At 40.8% G+C, this 22,567-nt stretch overlaps 1 protein-coding gene across 1 annotated transcript in view; it reads left to right on the plus strand.

The window, feature by feature from the left end:
• Phlpp1 (PH domain and leucine rich repeat protein phosphatase 1) overlaps nt 1-22,567 on the plus strand; it is a 222,007-nt gene that overhangs the window by 168,084 nt on the left and 31,356 nt on the right. Inside the window, 4 exon segments of the mRNA NM_021657.2 lie at nt 3,985-4,045; nt 6,299-6,394; nt 9,910-10,065; nt 22,155-22,355. Coding sequence (NP_067689.2) covers nt 3,985-4,045; nt 6,299-6,394; nt 9,910-10,065; nt 22,155-22,355 — 514 coding nt within the window.

Genomic DNA, 22,567 nt, shown 5'->3' on the forward strand with positions numbered 1-22,567 from the left:
TGCTATTTACTCAAATTACAAGGGGAGATTTTATTGTTCCTTGCTTGTATTTTATAGCATGATAAATTATTCCCACTGGTCATTTGTTTCTTCTGCTTAAAGTAAGGGGCGAAGTTTATATCATGATGAGTCATTGCACTGGCTACTTGATTACGTGCTGGATGGAGGGTAGAAGCAAAGTCCACTGGAGACTCCATTCAACGCCTGCAACGTTTCACTGACATTGGGATTACTGAGATCAACCTGAACGAAGCACTCAGTAGGATGCTGTAATAGCAAGATTCTTAGTTTGTTTCATAAGACTGCTTATTTTGGGGTCATTTATTAATCGTGACATTGTGGTGTGGAGCCGTAGTGAGACCCTGAACAGAGTGAATAGTTCATAAGGATGTTGGAGAGACACGTAGGAAGAGCGGGTGTGTGAGGTAGAGTGGTGCTTTCACGTGGAGCATGAGAGAGGCCCCCGGCAAGACACTGGAGAGTGCAAAGGAAAGCACACCAGCCCTGGCCCGGCGTCTGAGCTGCACTTCACGTGAGCTGCACCTACGCTGTCCGTGGGCTGTGAAGAGAGCCTCTCAGTTAGCTGGGACCAGACTGGGAACTAGATAAGGGTTGAAACTGCAGGACTTTCACAAACTACTCTGCCCAAGAATCAGAGCTCCGGCTACACAGTGGTGTCCCATTCACAAGGTTCAGAAGGCTTCGTGATGTGATTTGAGGAACTCACTCGTGACTCTCCAGAGCGTGCTCTTCAGCTGTGAGGGACCAAGAACAAGGATCGTTGAGGGACATCGTAGGTACACTTTAGCACACATAACACCGAGAAGCCACATAAGCGACCAGGAACAGAGAGTGTGTGTCTTAGAAACGTGATCCACCATATAAACAAACTGAAAGATCAAAACCACATGATCATTTCATTAGATGCTGAGAAAGCATTTGACAAAATTCAACACCCCTTCATGATAAAAGTCCTGGAAAGAATAGGAATTCAAGGCCCATACCTAAACATAGTAAAAGCCATATACAGCAAACCAGTTGCTAACATTAAACTAAATGGAGAGAAACTTGAAGCAATCCCACTAAAATCAGGGACTAGACAAGGCTGCCCACTCTCTCCCTACTTATTCAATGTAGTTCTTGAAGTTCTAGCCAGAGCAATCAGACAACAAAAGGAGATCAAAGGGATACAGATCGGAAAAGAAGAAGTCAAAGTATCACTATTTGCAGATGACATGATAGTATATTTAAGTGATCCCAAAAGTTCCACCAGAGAACTACTAAAGCTGATAAACAACTTCAGCAAAGTGGCTGGGTATAAAATTAACTCAAATAAATCAGTAGCCTTCCTCTACACAAAAGAGAAACTAGCTGAGAAAGAAATTAGGGAAACGACACCGTTCATAATAGACCCAAATAATATAAAGTACCTCGGTGTGACTTTAACCAAGCAAGTAAAAGATCTGTACAATAAGAACTTCAAGACACTGAGGAAAGAAATTGAAGAAGACCTCAGAAGATGGAAAGATCTCCCATGCTCATGGATTGGCAGGATTAATATAGTAAAAATGGCCATTTTACCAAAAGCGATCTACAGATTCAATGCAATCCCCATCAAAATACCAATCCAATTCTTCAGAGAGTTAGACAGAAAAATTTGCAAATTCATCTGGAATAACAAAAAACCCAGGATAGCTAAAACTATCCTCAACATTAAAAGGACTTCAGGGGGAATCACTATCCCTGAACTCAAGCAGTATTACAGATCAATAGTGATAAAAACTGCATGGTATTGGTACAGAGACAGACAATGATAGACCAATGGAACAGAATTGAAGACCCAGAAATGAACCCACACACCTATGGTCACTTGATTTTTGACAAAGGAGCCAAAACCATCCAATGGAAAAAAGATAGCATTTTCAGCAAATGGTGCTGGTTCAACTGGAGGTCAACATGTAGAAGAATGCAGATCGATCCATGCTTATCACCCTGTACAAAACTTAAGTCCAAGTGGATCAAACCAGATACACTCAAACTAATAGAAGAAAAAGTGGGGAAGCATCTTGAACACATGGGCACTGGAGAAAATTTCCTGAACAAAACACCAATGGCTTATGCTCTAAGATCAAGAATCGACAAATGGGATCTCATAAAACTGCAAAGCTTCTGTAAGGCAAAGGACACTGTGGTTAGGACAAAACGACAACCAACAGATTGGGAAAAGATCTTTACCAATCCTACAACAGATAGAGCGCTTATATCCAAAATATACAAAGAACTCAAGAAGTTAGACCGCAGGGAGACAAATAACACTATTAAAAATGGAGTTCAGAGCTAAACAAAGAATTCACAGCTGAGGAATGCCGAATGGCTGAGAAACACCTAAAGAAATGTTCAACATCTTTAGTCATAAGGGAAATGCAAATCAAAACACCCCTGAGATTTCACCTCATACCAGTGAGAATGGCTAAGATCAGGTGACAGCAGATGCTGTCGAGGATGTGGAAGAACACTCCTCCATTGTTGGTGGGATTGCAGACTGGTACAACCATTCTGGAAATCAGTCTGGAGGTTCCTCAGAAAATTGGACATTGCACTACCTGAGGACCCAGCTAAACCTCTCTTGGGCATATACCGAAAAGATGCCCCAACATATAAAAAAGACATGTGTTCCACTCTGTTCATAGCAGCCTTATTTATAATAGCCAGAAACTGGAAAGAACTCAGATGCCCTTCAACAGAGGAATGGATACAGAAAATGTGGTACATCTACACAATGGAATACTACTCAGCTATCAAAAACAATGACTTTATGAAATTCATAGGCAAATGGATGGAACTGGAAAATATCATCCTGAGTGAGGTAACCCAATCACAGAAAAACACACATGGTGTGCACTCATTGATAAGTAGCTATTAACCCAAATGCTTGAATTACCCTAGATGCATAGAACACATGAAACTCAAGAAGGATGACCAAAATGTGAATGCTTCACTCCTTCTTTAAAAGGGGAACAAGAATACCCTTGGGAGGGAATAGGGAAGCAAAGTGTAGAACAGAGGCATTAGGAACACCCATCCAGAGCCTGCCCCACATGTGGCCCATGCATATACAGCCACCAAACTAGATAAGATGGATGAAGCAAAGAAGTGCAGGCTGACAGGAACCAGATGTAGATGTCTCCTGAGAGGCACAGCCAGAATACAGCAAATACATAGGCGAATGCCAGCAGCAAACCACTGAACTGAGAACGGGACCCCTGTTGAAGGAATCAGAGAAAGAACTGGAAGAGCTTGAAGGGGCTCGAGACCCCATATGAACAACAATGCCAACCAACCAGAGCTTCCAGGGACTAAGCCACTACCCAAAGACTATACATGGACTGACCCTGGGCTCCAACTGCATAGGTAGCAGTGAATAGCCTAGTAAGAGCACCAGTGGAAGGGGAAGCCCTTGGTCCTGCCAAGACAGAACCCACAGTGAACGTGATTGTTGGGCGGAGGGCAGTAATGGGGGGAGGATGGGGAGGGGAACACCCATAGAGAAGGGGAGGAGGAGGGGTTAGGGGGATGTTGGCCTGGAAACTGGGAAAGAGAATAACAATCGAAATGTAAATAAGAAATACCCAAGTTAATAAAAATGGAGAAAAAAAAAGAATGGATATTCCATTTTTTTGCAAAATGTTTCCATGTACTATGTAAATTTAGGACTTTACAGTCTTATTTTCAAAAGTTGGAGTCAATTATATTTGTTCTTAAGACATTTTAACTTTCAAAAAATCAAATCAAATCAAAAGCTCCATCCCTTAGGGAAAAAAAAAAAGAATTGCATAGAAGATGTCTCTGCCCTCCTGCAGTTGTAAAGTTACAGAAGAAAATGCATTGTGCTTCCTAAACTGAAGGAGAGCAAAGGAACAGTGCTGTTCTATATGCAAAGAGTCATGTAGACAGTGGTAATTTGTTTGTGTTTTTCCCTCCTAGAACTCGTTCAACTTGATGTCTACCCAGTTCCAAATTATCTATCGTACATGGATGTCTCAAGGTAAGAAGACAGCATCACATAGAAATGTTGGCTTTTCTGAGAATTCTTTAGATGATTCTATCCAAATCTATGCCCAAGGCTTTTAATAGACTTTGAAGGAAAGTAATCCTAAGTTATTTTAAAATAATAAAGATGAAACTTAATTTAAAATTTTATCTTAAAAAAGAAAGAAAGAAAGAGAGAGAGAGAGAGAAAGAAAGAGAGAGAGAGAAAGGAAGAGAGAGAGAAAGAAAACAACCACTTGCCTTTTGGGTGCCATCTTTTTGTTTTTTTTCTGAACTGGAATTCAAACTCAGTACCTCATCCAAGCTAAGCAAAACCCTACCATCGAGGAAGAGCCCCCAGCTCTAGAACCCCCAGCTCTAGAACCAATCTGGACCTTAGGTTGAACCTGAAAGGTTGAACTTCAGGGTGGCATGAAGACCCAGTCGCCCTTGTGTACGTTAACTGCACCTTGTGTTTTCTCTGAGATTCATTGTCTCTTAACCACATCTACCCGCCAAGACCTTTGGGAGTTGTTTTAGGTAGGCAGACCCTCCGGCTTTTAAGTAGCTTTTGCAATGGTTCTTATCTATTGCAATGCCTAAAAATAAAAAGATAGATGTTCTTTCCCGATGACATAAAGGCGTGACTGTGACTACAGCATGCATTTATACAAGTGAAACTTACCTAATTTTAATACACTAAAATTGAAACTCAATTTAAGGAAATACCCAAAGTTTCAAAACAGGGCTCTGGGGCTCTGAAGATGCCAACTCTTAAGACATTGGAGGGTGTGGCTTCAGTGTGTTTGAGTCATCACCCTTGGGGATCCCAGGGGCACTGCGAGGTGTAAGGTACACACGTTGACTTTACATTTGAAAGTACACACATTGAGCTATTTTAATGATAAGCACCTTTTCAATTTTTAGCTACTGTAAGAATTATTCCAATTATAATTGTATTATAACTTTTAGATATAAAGTTCTTTGAAGTATTTAATGAAGTTCCTAAATTTTTTTTACAGTTTTATTTAATTAACTTAAATTTAGATATCACTTAAGTTCTTTGGGGTTGTTGTTGTTGTTGTTGTTTTATCCACACCCCCCCTTACCAACCGTTGATACAACTTTTCATCTTTTAAGTGAAAACAGGATTGTATACATAGGTACTTAGAAATACCTTGTGCAGAGTTCCTTCTGAGAGCTGATTATAGAGTGAACTATCTCTGTCTAACCTACAGAATGTAATTGGCAAATGGTACCACTGAAATCCTGGGGTCAGACCCTGAATACTGTCCGTCTTCCTTAGTAAATCTCGTGTCTGGATCTGCTCTGGCACATGCCTACCTCATGTGCACTACTCGTGTGCCCTGTTTCCTGGGGTGTCCAGGAAGGCATTAGCAGGGGCCTTAGAGTTCTTCAGCACAGGGTTCTGTGCCCTTTACCAGTTACAGTTTAGTTTCCATGTGCTATGATTACATCAACAAAGGACTTTTCCCGCTTCCCTCTCTTGTTAATCTGTTTTCAGGAGTCAACTATTATTAAATAAAACAATTTTGGAGCACAATACGGCCCAAGTGACCACATCAGATAACTCTGTGTCTTACCTGGTCATGCATCATGTCACTCTCCTTCCCCACAGTTGCATTTTCACGGTGACATGTAGATTTGGGGATTATTTTAATGCCAGTGATAAAAAAAATGTACATTTGAACATAATAATGTGTTAGTTTGTCGTAGCTGGATCACTGTGTATTTTTCCCAATGGTAGTCCTCTTTCTGGGTCTGCAGTGGTCTCTAAAGACTTGTTAAGATCTGAGAGGTAGAAGTCTTTTAGATATTAGAGATGATAAAGCTATCTGTGTTAGCTTTTATTTTTCTCTATGATTCATCTTGGTTTTAAAATACAGTGACTGCACGTAACCTTTGACCTTGCTCACTGTGGTCTGGCATTTCTCTTAAAAGTCTTATTTTTCTGTAGTTGCTTTGAGCCTAGAAGCAAGTTTGAGGGGCTGGAGCGCTGGCCCAGTAGTGAAGGGTACTGTTCTCACAGAGAGCTGTGTGCGGTTCACTCCCAGCACCCACAGGAGCAGCTCACTCCCTACTGCCTACAGCTCCAGCTTCAGGGCGTCCTCTGCCCTCTTCTGGCTGCAGTGGGCATCTGCATGAATGCCTACATAGACACAGATACATATGACTTACAAAAGGTTAAACTACATATTTAAGGCCGGAGTTAAGTTTTTAATAGTAATTTTCATGCTCTTATCTTTAGAAACTGCCTAGAAAGTGTGCCTGAGTGGGTATGTGAAAGCCGGAAGTTAGAAGTTTTGGATATTGGCCATAATCAAATATGTGAACTTCCTGCCCGGTAAGCATTTCAGATCCAATGAAAGGAACCAAAATGATAGATGATCAGTAATAATTTGGTGATTTAGTGTCTATCTTGCTAGCGTGTTGTTTTGAACCCCAAGAGACTTTATGTTAAAATGTATTCAGTGTTTTTATTCATTGCCATCCTGGTATGGAGACTTCTCAAGTTGACATTGCAAATCCTTACCAGGCAGTGGTGTTGGAAAATTATAAATAAGCCAAAAGAAATGCTAAAAGACTTAGCAAACAATATAAATGGTTTACCTCTGGGATCTTAATTCTTTCAGAATCTCTACTTCTGTCTGTTGACAGCATGTCTACCTTACCCTAGACAATTTTTGTTTTCCCAAGGATATAATTTTGTTTGTGTGGGACAAAGGCAGGTGGATATTGTTAGATCACTAAACCTTGAAACTGCAAACTACATTGTCCTTTTTCTTTGAATTCAAATTTGGAGCAGGAAATCTACAAGTTTCGCTTTCTTTCTCTCCTTTAACATTTGCCTTTTTTGGTAGTTTGTATTTCTAATGTGTTGAGGGGTGTGGATGTGTACCAGTGCACACGTGGAGGCCAGAGGACCACCTGGGGGAGGGGTTGAGTCCTCAGTCCGCCTTGGAGAAGTCAGGTCCTTTAGACAGACTGATGGTATTAGGCTAGCTGGCCCTTGTACTTCTTGAGACCCTTACTTCACCCATGAAAGCACAGGGCTTTCTATGAGAGTGCTACCAGTTGTGGCTTTTACGTGTTTTGGGGTCTAAATGCCAGGCGTCAGGCCTCACCATGAGAGTTCTACTCACTGTGCCACCTGCCCAGTCCATCATAATTTGTGCTTTATTAACAAGATTTTTAAAAAGCCATGTGGTGATTTGTAGCATCCATAGAAAAACATAAGACTCTTCCAGTAGAATAGAATTCTAACAGTGGCGAATAGACTAGCCAGTTAGTTAGTAAACAAAAGGAGCCGTCTTTGCAGGCTGTCATGACAGACTTTCTGTGGTGGATATCGTGTTCACCCCAGTGCTCCCAAGTCTACATGGAGACCTGGCATTTGAAGTGTGGCTCTTCTGACCGTGGCACTCATTGTTAATTTTAAGTAATAATTGAACTTAATTGATGGCCAGTTGCTACCAAAATTTAAAGTTTGGTTTTTTCAACATTTTTAGCCAGCCATAGGGCAGAGAAAAGTTGTTTATATCAATATGCAATCAAAATGTGAATGTAAATACAATAGAAGTAGTGTTCAGTGTAACCTTTATTTGATCTTTACTTCAGTCTTCTTTTAGTTGACTCTTATAAGTATGAGAAGGGCTTGGGAAGAAGGTTCCATCACTAAAGTGCCTAGCACACAAGAATAAGGACCTGAGTTTGGATCCTCAGTACCCACATAAAAAGCCAGGTGTGGCTGCATGTGGCTGACCCTAGCACTGGGTAGCAAACACAGGCAGGCCCCTATAGTTCAGTGGCCAGCCACTTTTAGCCAGTTGGTGGGCTGTGGGTGTGGGTTCAGTGGGAGACCCTGACTCAAAAAAATAGAGTGATTGAGGAAGATAGCCAATGCTGACTTCTGTCATCTATGCGCGTGCGCGCGCGCGCGCGCACACACACACACACACACACACACACACACACACACACACACACACACACCACACACACAGCATTTGAGATGTGCCTAGTTCTAATGGAAAGCTCTAGGTAGAAAGATACTGAATGTGAAATATTAGTAATAATAGTACTAAAAGCATTTTGAGACATAGTTGTACAGTAAGAATTGTCTCATTTTCCTTTTTAATGTGGCACCTAGATAGTTTACAGTGGCATACATAGCCCTTGACACAATTAATTTCTCTTTGCCCTTCAGCCATCATAATACCCATGATTGTGATCCATTTAAAAATGTTTTCTATCCCAAAGTATTAGTTAATCGGGCATTTAATTGACCCCCATGCAGCAGCCATCTCTAGAGACAGACAGACACAGCCCATGTCCAGTGCTTCTAGAAGAGGAACACCAAAGAAAGAATGGCCACGTGGAGAGAAGAAAGTTGTTGGACATTCTTTTACCGCTCTCCTTTTCGTTATTCTTCTATGTTGTATTGTCTTTCCCTCCTGTTATTCCTCAGTGTAACAAGTGGCACTCAGTGACTAAATGCGTGTGCACTTTAGTACACAAGGACAGTATTTTAGCTGAGCTTTTTTGGTTTTTTGGTTTTTGGGTTTTTTTACTATTTTCCCAAAGCCAATCTTTGGTGAGTATAGGCTTTTTTGGGATCTAAAGAAATGCTTATTCAAAGCAAATACCAAGTGTTATATTGTCATAGAGTTTAGTGTTTTGTATTTTTATATGAGTATATTGTAGCTGTGTTCAGACACACCAGAAGAAAGCACCAGATCTCATTACAAATGGTTGTGAGCCACCATGTGGGTGCTGGGAATTGAACTCAGAACCTCTGGAAGAGCAGCCAGTGCTCTTAACTGCTGAGCCATCTCTCCAGTGTGTTTTGTATTTTTAATGCAGAACACCAATTCTTCTTGCTTCCTCCCTCTGGCTGTTTAGCAGCAGACTTTGGGTGAACCAGTTGTTGGTATAGTATTCACCCGAAAGGGATTCATTAGAGTTGGTTCGATATTTAAACTTCGTATCTCTGAAGATGGTATATGATTGCTTTAACAAAACAAGTTATTTACTAATGAAAATGTATTAATAGAAAATAGTATTTTAATGTATAGATAACATCCAGAAGGATTGACCTGAACGGAGTCAGCATCTGATAGACTAATACTGCGGTTAATTGAACCCACCCATTCTATTCTCTGTAGGATATGACTATGCATCTCTAAAGCATACAGGCACTGGGGAGAGAAAAAGGGAAGACTGATTTATAAAGTATGATGAAGTAAACTGTAACACTTCCTCAGCTGTATTTATAAACCTTTTTGCTCTGAAGATCTGTTTACTGTTGATCTTCTCTGAAAAGATTGCTCAGCAGTGTGTGGACAGGACGTTAGCCTTATGGGTCTAGAGAAGCATACAGCCTTGTAAAGCTCACCTTCTTACTCAAGATCAGACAAAGCTCTTTAGTGTCTCCTTCTATGAAACAGATATAGAAAGTACTAAAATACAAATAGCTCTAAGTTCATACTAAAATAGACCTGCTAAAGCTGGAGAGACACCTCAGCAGTTTGGAGCACTGGCAGCTCCTACAGAAGACTGAGTTCAATTCCTAGCACTCACATGGTGGTTCACAACCATCCGTAACTCTGGTTTTAGGAAATCAGATATCATCTTCAGACTGGCACAGGCACCAGGTACCAGGAATCCATGTGGTGTACATACATACATGCAGGGAAAACACTTGTGTACATTAACTAACTAAAATAAATACATTTAATAAAAAATTAAAATGAACTTGTTAGCTTGCACTGAATTGTATAATTTGTGGAATAATAGTTATTTAAGTCTTTCTCTTTTTTAATTCTTATCCTAAATTAGCTTTTGTCCATTTTCATACAGCTTATTTTGTAATAGTAGTCTCCGGAAATTGCTGGCAGGACACAACCGGTTGGCAAGGCTTCCTGAAAGGCTGGAGAGAACATCAGTGGAGGTCTTGGACGTACAGCATAACCAGATCATTGAGCTCCCACCAAACCTTCTCATGAAGGCTGACAGGTAAGCATTTCCCTGTCTTCAGTATTTACCTCAGTCTGTGCGCAGGGCCCATCACTTAAGGATTTCATCACCTATGGAGTCATCTGAGCTCTCTGGTGGGCACTTCTCTCTCTCCTGAGTGCATGAATACATGGCTTAGCTAGCCACCTTTCTACCATTTTGTATGGAATGGAGAAAGCGGCCGATCCTCTCTAATTTCACTGTTCTTTACAGAATGGTATTTTGTACTGTGGTTAAATATTGCATCATGGGAATGACCAGGGACAGGAGTTGTGTGGGCCTTTTTAGACTTAGCTTAAGTATCTGATTGTCTTCATTTTATTTTCTGTTGCCATGGTAAAGCACCCTGATAAAAGTGATGTAAGAAAGGAATGGTTTATTTGCCTCACAATTTCAAGTCATAATCCCTTTATTGTAGGGAAGTTAAGGCAGCAGGAACTTGAAATAGCTGGTCATATCACATACATAGTGAGTGCTGAGAACAGTGGGTTAATGTACACATGTTAATGTTCAACCATCAACCCTCTACTCTTACACAATCCAGGAATCTATACAGGGAATGGTGCCACCCACAGTAGGCAGGTGTTTCAGTAATTGAAAATTTAACTTTAATTTTTTAAGGTGCTAGAAATTGAAGCCAGGGCCTGAGGTACGCTGGGGTGTAGACAAGTATTTTACCACTGAGCTGCTTCTCCAGCTTCCACCTTAAATATTTATTTACATAAATTATTGTTTTAAGTTTTCCTAAATAACTCATATCTAAGCATTTGAAGAAGTTAATTTGACATAAGGGATTAATTTAAATGTTAAGTGAAATTCTAATTTCTTTTTGAAATCCAGTACACGTTTAAATAATTGGAGGTTGAGAGAAGAACCACAGAGTAGGCAGCTGCTTGGAGGAGGGAGACGGAGAAGAGGAGGGAGGAAGGTCGGTCTGCATCATGGTCAGCAGTGTAGGTCTGCAACTGTTTTCGAGTGAAGCACTAGATGTCAGAGAAAACACCCGAGTGAGGGCTTTTCTGGAAGCAGCCTTGACACAGACTTCTTGTACACAGTTTCAGTTGTGATTTGTTTTAGTTGATGGTTCAGCCACTGTGCCTGACGCTGTAGGACATTGAAAATGACTGACTGTAGCTGTTCCCACCAAGTTGCTTCAGCTCTAATGCATAGCTTGAAAACAAAACTGTATAGTGAACATAATCGAGGTCAGATTTAAGAGGATAGAAAAGACAGAAAATAGAAATAGCCTGGCATATTGCTATGAGGAAAACCACGCTACTGTAGGATGAAATGAATTTACCTGTTTTATGTTTAACAGGTAACTACAGCTGTTATGAAAACCACCTGAATGACTCTTTCAGCTTCCTCTGTAATTCAAATCTTAATTATCACAAAATACTTTTTGTGATAATAAATTGTTTCCGGCTCTAGGTTAGGTTTTATAACTGAGAAATAGCATGTGTTGATCCGCTTTCCCTGTTAGCAGGAAGTTTTTTGGTAACCAGAGAAACGGATCCCCTTTCAATTAGGTGACTTCAGTAAAATCTTTGTCTCTTCTGGAGCTTGCAGTCCATCTTATTAGCATTCCTATGACTTCATCACCACGTTATGACTTTAAGTTTCTACTCACCTTTGAGTCTTATTGCTCAGTTCATACTCTATGCTTGAATTGAAATGTTACACTATAAATATTAATATATGTACACTTGTGACAATTAAAATAAATATGTATTTTTAAATAAATATAAGCTCATATCTCAAAGTTGTAGATGGATGTGAAATTTGATGGACCATATATTGTTAAGAAATTGACTGATTTTGCTTCTTAAGACAAGGCAGAATTTGGTTCTGTTGGGTAAACTGGTAAATATTCTAATCCTCATCTTGCTGAACATCTTTTTGCTGAGAGTTCTCATGATGAAAACACCAAAGGAGTTTCAGATACATAGCTGTCGCCAGCAGATGGTCGGAGGAAGGCTAGGTAATTCCCCACGGGTTATCAGAGTGGATGACTCACAGCCAGAGGTACTTCTATCCTTCTGTTCTTTCTTGGAATCTTGGCAGTGACTGACTCCCTGTTCACCTAGCATCTTCATGCACATTTGATGTCCACATAGCTTCTCCTGATGGAATTAGTCCAACTAACGAAACTGGAACAGATGCTTTTAAAGGAAAGGTGCATGGATCGCAGCACTGGTGGGGCCCAGCTCTATTTTTATACCTGGCTGGAGTAGCAGAGGGATGCTCAGAGGTGGGAGATGGGGGTGGGGACATCCATGTGCCAGTGAGCTTTGTGGTATTTTTCTTGTGCTCATTAACTATCTCTAGAGTATTAGTCATAGCATAAACCATAAGCTTGAGTGACTCAGAAAGAATGTGTGTAAATATCAAAGGAGCTAAGAGAACAGAGAACCAGAAGAGACTGATCAATTGACCGTGACAACTGGTGCCTTTTGGCAAAGGCAGATATTTCTGGCATTTTGAAAAGCTGAGTTGCCTACACTTTATGCAAGCTGTCTTTGAAGTTGTGATGTTTTGAGAGATGTGGTAGATTAAAAGTGTTTCTAAAAGCATGTCATCAGAAGCCTCTAGAGAACTCGCAGAGTCCTGGCTTTTATCTCCATTCTACTGACTTAGATGTTAGAGAGAGAGCTGGAATCAGCATGTTTAACAAGGCCAGCATCATAATTCTAGTATGTAAGGTCTACCAAACATTGAAAGCTCAAGGTGACCGTGGAAGGTTCTGTAGCAGATTCCTACAAAAGAAGACTTACGCACAGAAATTGGGTTTTCTTAGGAAAGGGCATATACTTTATCTCTTACGTTTTTCAAATATTTGTACGTGGTAGCTCTTTGGGGGCTATTAGCATCAAAATAAGCTGGCTAGTTTGTAAAAATAGAGAATCAGTCAATGAGATTTAGAACACTAAACAGAAAATTTCCAAGATCTCCCTCTATACTGGGGAAAGAAAGGATGTACATTAGACGATAGGCAACTGCGTGATTTTGAAAAGGATCCTATTCTGATGAGTAGAGTCCAAACAGAATTCCGTAGGATAGTGCATGGTCCCTGTATTAGTCAAGGTTCTCTTGAGTCACAGAACTTATGGGTAGTCTCTATACAGTAAGGGAATTTGTTGATGATTTGCGGTCTGTAGTCCAACTCCCCAACAGTGGTCAACAGCAGCTGTGAATGGAAGTCCAAGAATCTAGCAGTGGCTCAGTCCCACAAGGCAGGCAAGCAGGCAAAGAAGAGAGAATCTTCCTTCTTCCAATGTCCTTATGCAGGTCTCCAGCAGAAGGTGTGTCCCTGAGTAAAGTTATGTACCACCATGCTTGGATCTGGGACTTGCTTTGTCCCGGATGACCTTGAACTCAGAGATCTCCTTGCCTTAGCCATTTTGCCTCAAGATCTCCATGCCAAGATCCGGGTCAGAAACTTGTATCTTCCAGCCTCAAGATCAGGATCAAAGGTGAGCCTTCCAATTCTGGATTGTAGTTCCTTCCAGATACAGTCAACTTGACAACCAGGAATAGCCACTACAATCCCAATGACTTAGAATCTCAAGGCAGGATAGAGATGGCTCAATGGTTAGGAGGACCCAAGTTTTCTTCCCAGTATCCAGGCTCTGCTTCTCACAGTTGCTTGCAACTCCAGCTCTGAGAACTCTGATGCCTTCTGGCCTCCACAGGCACTGCACTGAGGTATACACACACACACACACACACACACACACACACACACACAGACACACACACAGACACACACACAGACACACACACACACACACACACTTTAAAAAATCCTTTAAATACTCTCGTAAATATCCAGATGCCATGAAAATCCGCAGGGAGAGGATGAACACATCCATAGTAACCGTGCCTGAGAAAAACAAAGGACACACCTCCTCCCCTAAGTTATCATTAAGGCTAAAATCTAAGGCAACATTCCAAGTTGAATTAAATGTACTTGTGAGCATTTGAGAAAATAAAAATGAAAAATATTGAGAAGTTTAGAACAAAAATGGACAAATGGGAAGAGAGGTCATTGAATTCCTAAAATGGAAGAAATAATAGTTATCTTATAAATGAACAGATTATTACCAGGTGGATAAAGGGTAATAATTTCAAATAAAAATACAGAAAGAGGCATTAAAAAAAGGCAAGGAAGGGAAAGTGAAATGAAGAAATACAAGGGCTAGAGATAAAGGGGGTGTGGGAAACAGGCTCAGAAGAAGCAGAATTTGCGTATCAGGAGCTTCCGAACAGGGAAAGGGATGGGACAGATTTTTTCTGACATGTAAGTATATTTGACAAGAGCTACTGAATTGGGGCCTGGGACACTATATCAACTTTTAGATCTAACAGTAAAATTTACTTTCTGAAAAATAAAGTGTTTCAGAGCTATATTAAAAGGTTGGCTAAGTGGACTTAAAAAGACACTTAGTCACCAGACCCCAAAAGTATTAATGCAAAGTAATAATGGAGTGACATTTTAAAAATTGGTTAAAGTATGACCTAAGCTTTTTTAGCAGGCCAAGTTCTCTTTAAGAATAAACAGAAACTAAGATGTGAAAACTAAAAATGCCATAAAGAAGAACTTAGAAGTTAGAGGTAAATTAATGTGAATGGAAGACGGAACAAAAAAGTGTCTTTGTGTGTAAGTCCTTAAAGAGCAATGAAACAAACATTCACAGGACGGGGCTTAAAATCACAATCCAAAAAAGTATTTTTGGCAGCACATTGAAATTTTACAGTAGAAAATTGATAAGCCAGACAGTCAATGATCATATAAAATCCAAAGGGCGGCTGGGGAAGATGGCTCAGTCGGTGCAGTGCTGGCTCCATGCCTGCAGCCCAGCTGCTGGGACCCAGACAGGAAGATGCCTACAGCTTGTCAGACAAGGAGTTCAGCTGGACCAGTGAGCTCTCAGCTCAGTGAGACAGAGGCCCTGTCTCAAAAGCTGAAGAGGAAAGTGACTGAGGAAAGCATCTACTTAAGCACTAGCTTCCTGCTTTCATATGCACAGCACACACACCCCATTATTAGGATCTGGAGCTTTTAGTAACAATGTGTAAGTACTTGGTCACTGTTAGAACAAATCAATTTCCTTTCAAAAAAGTGTGTCTGCCTGTAATATTATAATAGCTGAAACAAAACATCAAACACACATGCGCACACACAAACACTCACACACACACACTCGCACACATACTCACACACATGCACACACACACACGCACAGTCAATGTATATGATTGAACTTAACTCTCCTCAAAAGTACAATTAGCCATGTCCGTGGGATGATAGATTGGTGAACAAAATGTTGTGTATCTATTTGTGGACTCTGAATTATATGTCAAAAGCTTTTAATGAAAAGATAGAGATTGACACATACTTTACTACTCTTGAATACTTACACCACAAGTGTAAAGCCACCTTTTAAGTGGGAAACCATAGGGGTGCTTCATTACCCTACATATACACACCACAATGCTAAGAGCCATTTTTTATTTAAGATGTATTTGTTTATGTGTATGATTGCATATATACCTGCATGTCCATAGAGGGCATCAGATAACATTATAGATGTTATGAGCCACCATGTAGTTGCTGGGATCTCTGCAGCCCCCTAAAAGCCACTTGTTAGGAACCCATGGGGTGTGTCTGCTAGGGCTGGTGATGGGACTAGGGTGCCCACTATTCCTATTGCTATTCAGTGATACATTAGATAGATTAGCCATGACAGTGTACAAAGATTCCTTATAGGCCTGAGAATCAGTAATAAAGAGCTAGGTTTTTTGTTTGTATAAAATATAATAGCATACCAGAAGACTAGTAAATAACTCATTCTTAAACACTTCAGTTGGGCAGGGTAACAGGATATAAAATTCATGTCAGGAAGCTTTATATGAATAAGCAGTGGATAGTAGAAGTCAGTATGTTGATTATAAACCCCCACTTAAAATGGCATCAAGAAAGGTCGGATGCTTAGAAATATATTTAAGAAATGTTCAAAAATTATATGAAGAAAATATCAAATTTACAGGACTGATTCTAACACTAGAGCTGACTAAACACAAGATGGGCTCAAAAATAAGTCAGAAAACATGCTGTCTCAGGGACAGATTTAGTAATAAATGCAAAATGAGAGTAATGAATTACTCCCAGTAGCATAAGATAAATGGCCACAAGAAAAAAAAATGAGTAAATAAATAGGAATTCTCCTTACAGTTTAATTCCAAAAAGCTAACATAATTAAAAAGAGCCGCACAAATTTTGGCTCACATTATTGAAAAAAAAAATTGTTAAAAGCAAAAGATACTAAGCAAGAGCCAACACGTTGTGCTTGGCGGTGAAGGCACTGTGACACTCAGGCTGACATCCCAGGGCTTCCTGAGACCTACGTGGTCAAAGGAGCGACCCAACCCCTGCAAGTTGTTTCCTGATTCTCCACAGCAGGAAACCACGAACAGAAGACACCAATACTCTGAGTGGATGGACAAATAAAAGTTAAAGAGAAAGTGTGATATGAAATGGGATATTGACTTAAGATATCAGTCTTGACTGATTTCCCTGCAAATTTAATAACTACCAGGTTGGGGAAAATGGAAGTGTAAGTGGTTACAATTGATAATACCAAGTAATCCGAGTTAATGTTGACAGTAATATGACACTGGCCTTGTGTTCCTTCTAATATGGTACACTGAGAATGGTGCAATTTTTAGTCTCTGCCAAAAATACACAACCTCATTCTCCTGCTGATAGACCATGGAGTAACGTGATGATAGACCACGTAGAGTAACGTCCTTCATGACCTTGACCTACAGAGGAACCGTGTAGCAACTCATATGTAGTCACATCCAAACACCTGTATGCTCGTGGTGAAAAACAAAGACTACGGAGCAGCGTCCTTGTCTTGCTCACTTTTCTATTGCTATGCTAAGATACCACAACCAAGGCAACCTAGAAGAAAGCACTTTAATGGGGGTTACAGTTTCAGAGCGTGAGTCCATAACCATCGTGGTAGAAAACATGGCAGCAGGCAGACAGGCATGGTACTCAAGCAATGGCTTGAGAGCTTATATCTGATCCACAAGCACAAGACAGAGAGAAAGAGCAAGAGAGAGCTAACTCAGAATGGTGGGGGCTTTGAAACATCAAAGTTTACCCCCAGTGGCACATCTCCTCCAAAAAGGCCAAGTGTCCTAATCTTTCCCCAACAGGTCCACAAACCAAGGACCAAGTATTCAAATATATGAGCCTAGGGGCCACCTCAATTTTATGTGACTGTATTCTATGGTTGATCAACCATGGAGCAACACATATGGAGTAACATTCTGTAAAATGATCATCTGGAACCTTCAAAGGTATCGTGAAGAGATAGCCTAGTGAGAGGGGAAGCATGTGTGATTAGAGAAGACAGAGTGGTGCACTGGCCCTTTTGAAGAACACAGCAGGGTAATTGGCACACATAGATTTCGGTCTGAAGATGTATTTGCAGTGCTGTATTAGTGTTAACTAATTCAAGCCATGAAAATTAACTGTTGTGTTCAACAGCTTGTTAACTCTATATTTTTTTGTGTGTTTACTTAAAGCATTCATTGTCTGAGTCCTTAGACCTTCATGATAGCGTTGACGTAAGTTTCTAAGACTGACTGTCCTCCACCCTTATCCCTTACTCTCATACTTATCCTAAGTCATCTACAACAGTGGTCATGTTTCTGCTTAGTGGGCTAGAACATGAGGATAACAAGCGATAACGAACTCTTAAAAGTTAGTGGTGTCAGGCCTACTGGCTCCTATCAGTGGTCTCAGCATTAAGAAGGATGATGCAGAAGAATTTCTTGTTGAAGCCAGACTGAGCTGTACAGTGAAATTCTGTCTCAAAAAGTCCACAATGGCATAAATCACTATATATCAATGAATAAGTTCACTGTTGCGTGAACTTTGAGTTACACATCTGTATCACATATGTATAGGCTAGCCACGTAAAACATGCGTGCTAAGTAGCCATCATAAAATGTTGGCAAGGTCATGAGAGTATTTGCCTTGTCAAAGTAGATGTTAAAAGATAAACTATAACGAGAAATATCACTTGTATTGTGTAACACCGTAGAACACGAGACACGGAAGTCAAGGAATGACTTACAAGTAGGTATTTTGTATCTTGGACATTGGATTAAAATAGAGAACAAGGCTTAGAACCTGTGTCGAAAGTTAATCCAAACACGCAGTGCCTGGCGTCCTGCCGAGAGGTAACTCTGCTGTGGCACTGAACCCTGTGCTGTGCCACTCTAAAAAGACAGGGTGCCTGTAAAGTTATAGGTGACAGGCACTTCTGAAAATCAAACAAACAGCACAGCCCAGACTCAGGTGGATTGTGTGCCAGACAGAGCAGTCACTCTGGGCCCAGGAAGTGGCTTTCTGTCTTGCTGTGGCTTCCTAAGTGCTTGCCGGGTTCTCTGTGCCTTTTGTGTTCTGCTAAGATGAGGTGTTGAGCTCAGCTATTGATTATAAGACTCAACTGAAGTGCTGTGCACACGGCCTCCTCATGGTGGTCCAGCCACCTCTGCTGCAGCCCAGCAGCTTTGGAGAAAGGGGCCTGTGAGACCATTCTTGGAGAAGGTTTTAGTCCTGTTTCTAGCATCTGAATTCTGGAGAGATGTGGAAGGAGCAAAGGGCTGTCTGCCACTCATCTGTGTGGCTGTTGCCAAGTGATCTGGTTTGCTCTGCGTTGGGTTCCGTCCTCTTTGGAATGAGGAGCATCTATGATAATGAGAACATTCAGAGAGGTGGGAAATAGGGGCGCCCTCTGCTCCCTATGCAGCACCTTTTAAGTGGGTAGCATTTTATTGCCTTTTCATTAATTAGACGATCATGTTGTGAGCAGAGCCCCATGACTGAAACATCTTTACATTAAACAGTCTTTCATGCTGATATTAGAGAAACTGGTAGGGGAAGTGTAAGAATAGTTAGCACATCACAGCGGCTTAAGGAATGTGGCTTGTTCAGGCTGAACACATGGGGAGGGCTGATGCAGCTTTTCATGAAGTCCCCCAGTCTCACTGGCCACTGGAGGATTTTACCCATTACACTCCTCCTTCTGTTCCTTCTGGGGGAGGAATGACATCTAGACCATTAAATCTATTCAGTTCGGCGCCTGTTATAATATTCAAATTGAAGATAGTCTATTTTAAGGAAGTGGATATTGCACATAATTTTGCTGAGATCATAGTAAAGTAAAAATCATGTCGGTTCACATGTTTGGCATTAGCACAGTTGTGCTTTATGTGGTTCAGAACCATTCTTTGGAGCTAACAACCATAGTTCCAGCTAACTTAGCTGCATTTCTTGAAGGAGTATGGTACAAGCTTTTCCCCACTCTTAATTTTCTGTGGAGAATAGAGTTCCATACCAGCTGGCAATTTCAAGCCGCCGAGGAGAAGTCCTGGGAAATAATTTTCTTCCTCTTGTTCAGATGGGAAAGCTTTTGCAATCCCGTTTGTAGCTTTATAGATGAGCATTGATGTGTCAGTGTTTTTAGAACAACATTTTCCCTTTTTCTAGCCTAAAATATGCAAATATTCATGAATTCATTCTCTCTGCAGTCTTTCATGTGTCTTTAACTGCACATTTCCTAGAGAACTGTATTTTAATAGTTGTTAGATGGTTTCCCAGTTGACCCTACTGCATGATATTTTAAGGGCAATAAAAATGCAGTTCTTAAATTTTAACGTATTCTAATTCTGTACAGAGTAAGTGCTGAACTGGTATATTTAAATCAGCTTGTAGAAACTGAACCTAAAAAATAAAGAACTCTAGTAGAAGCTGGTTTTCTTCCTAGCTAAGAGCAGTTTGAAAACAGAGTGGCCTTTTAGTCCCCACTCTAACACAGCTGTGATCTGTAGTTCATTTCAACCCTCACCTGCCCACCCCTGGTCTTTTTCATGTCCACAGAATACAGGTTTCTTTAATTTGGAGGAAGACACTTTTCCTCAGATAAATAGTGAAGTTGGATGTGTGTTTAAGTGGGGTGTGTGTGTGCAGAATTGCATGTTAAATTAGAGTATGAGGACTGAGAGTCACTATACTAGGAAGAGCTTCTAATATAAGCCTTTTAAATTTTTCCAAAATAAAAAATAACTGTACCCAATGTTTTGTATTCCTCCTTTGTAAAATTTTTTTCTACATACTCTAAAACAACCCAGAATCATATTCAATATTTAATCCATGATGAGGTTTTGAATGTCTTCATTAATTCTTTGATAACTTGATACAGTGAATTTTGATTATATTCATCCCCTTCTCCAGCTTCCCCCAGGTCCCTGATACCTCCCTCATCCAACTTTGTGCTCCTGTTCTTGTACTCTCCCTCCCTCCCTCCAATCCAGAGGCCAGTTTGTGGTCCTAAATACTCTTGAAGGGGCTGCACTGGAACATGGAGATCACTCCATTACAGAAAACTAGTTATTCCTTGGAAAAACTTTCAGATGCCAGGGGCTCTTCTGCTAGGGGTGGAGCTTCATGCCCGGCTGTCCCCTTCATGCTGGGATTTTTTTTCTTGGCTTGGCTTTGCAAAGACTTTATGGGTGTTGTCACACTGTCGTGAGTTCCTATTGTCACCTGCCCTATTGCATCTGAAAAACAGTTTCCTTATAGACATCTACATCCCTGTCTCTTACAGTCTTTCTGTCCTCTCCTTCACAGTGATTCCCTAAGCCTGGGGGAGTGAATGTGGTTTGCATGATGTATTTAGGGGTAGGCCCTTAGCAGTCTCTTAAGCTCTCAGTGCTAGCCAGTTGTTATAGCAGGTGTTTGTGTACTGTGAAAGTGGTTTATTTCCTTATGGTAGCTCTCTATGGTGGGCACGCAGAGAAGTCTGCACACTTTGGCTAGTGGCCCGAGCACTGAGCACTCCAGGCCTTGTCGTAGCACCTGCGTAGCCTGGTGAGTGAGTCCAGAGCTATGGCATATTCTGTCACTACCTTGTCCCTCCTGTTTGTCTGGAACCTGTTTGTTTGGAACCTGATGGAGGCATGGGTTCTCTCCCTGTCCTCAGCTCTGCGTTGGTCTCTAACTTGAGTTTCACAATAAATGGAAGGAAGTGATTTGCATTATCTTAGGTATAAAGCTGTTTGTATTTTACCCATTGTTCCCACCATCCTCTGGTAACCATGGCAGCATGCATTGTCTTTCCTGGTTGTTTGAGTGTAAATCTTCTTGAAGTTCACTGTGAGTGTGGGAAAGTGCATAGCAAAATCCTAAGTGTGGGGCCTGATGACTTTCTCAGAGTAAACACACTTGTGCAGCTAGCACTCTGTCCAAGGAGACAGAAGTGTGAGATGAGACAGCCTTTCCTTGTATCAACCTGCCCACCTGTGGGCAGTAGCCACCCTGACTTCTCTTACCACACAGTTCTCTGACTGGGACTCTGTAGTGATGAAACTGTGAGGTGTATTCAGCCGTGTTCAGCTGTCTAGCTGCTCTCACCACTGTTTTTATGAGAGTCAGCCCTGGATTCAGTAGTTGTAACTCTTCATCCCCGTTACCACTGGTAGTTCATTATTTTTGCTGCAGTGTAAGTAGATTGCCTCAAACAGCTGTAAATACTTGACAGTAAATATTGTACAACATCTGGGAAAGGAACATATCACTTCAAGGTTTAGTTGTATTGTGATCTATCTGAATTGTTTTGAGTATAAGAAATAACTTATTTTAAAAATAAGTGATTACTGCTTTCTTCCTTAAGTCAAATTATTAGCATTACCTTTTTTATTTTCCACCAGCTGTGAAAAGAAGCATTTTCCTTGATTTTTTTTTAATTTCAGTAAAAGGTGATTTGACTTTGTGTTTAATTCCATATAGTTATTATGTTCAACATAGCATATGTTATGTTATGTAGGGCAGGGATTCTCCTACACTTACTGAATTGAACTTCCTGAAGGCAGGACCTGTCTTTTTGTTTGTTTCTATTCCCCAACTCCCACCTTTGCCTGTCCATGGAGCTTCTGAATTTCCTGAGGGAGCTAGACTAGAGCTCCTTCTTATCCTTATTGATGGACTTTCTTGCCTTTTGTCTCTGCAGCCTGAGATTCCTCAATGCGTCCGCAAACAAACTGGAAACCCTGCCTCCAGCCACACTTTCTGAGGAGACAAGCAGTATATTACAGGAGTTGTACTTGACAAACAACAGCCTCACTGATAAGTGTGTGCCCTTGTTAACAGGGCACCCCCGCCTGAAGATCCTACACATGGCTTATAACCGGCTTCAGAGCTTCCCAGCAAGGTAACAGGGGCTTGTAAAACGTTGTTCTTACATCCATATTCACAGAAGGGAGATAAGTCACAGCAGAGGCTTTGACCCAAGGTGATTAAAGTATGTTTGCTCTTTCTCCTCATTTACAGTTATCTGTTATGCAAGCTGAAACCAAAAAGTATTCCCTTACAACAACTGCATTGGTTTTTCTAATATGAATATATCCAAAAACAAAACCATTA

The sequence above is a fragment of the Rattus norvegicus genome, chromosome 13, assembly GCF_021556685.1.
Source record: "Rattus norvegicus strain SHRSP/BbbUtx chromosome 13, alternate assembly SHRSP_T2T, whole genome shotgun sequence".
In the NCBI taxonomy this organism is placed as follows: domain Eukaryota; kingdom Metazoa; phylum Chordata; class Mammalia; order Rodentia; family Muridae; genus Rattus; species Rattus norvegicus.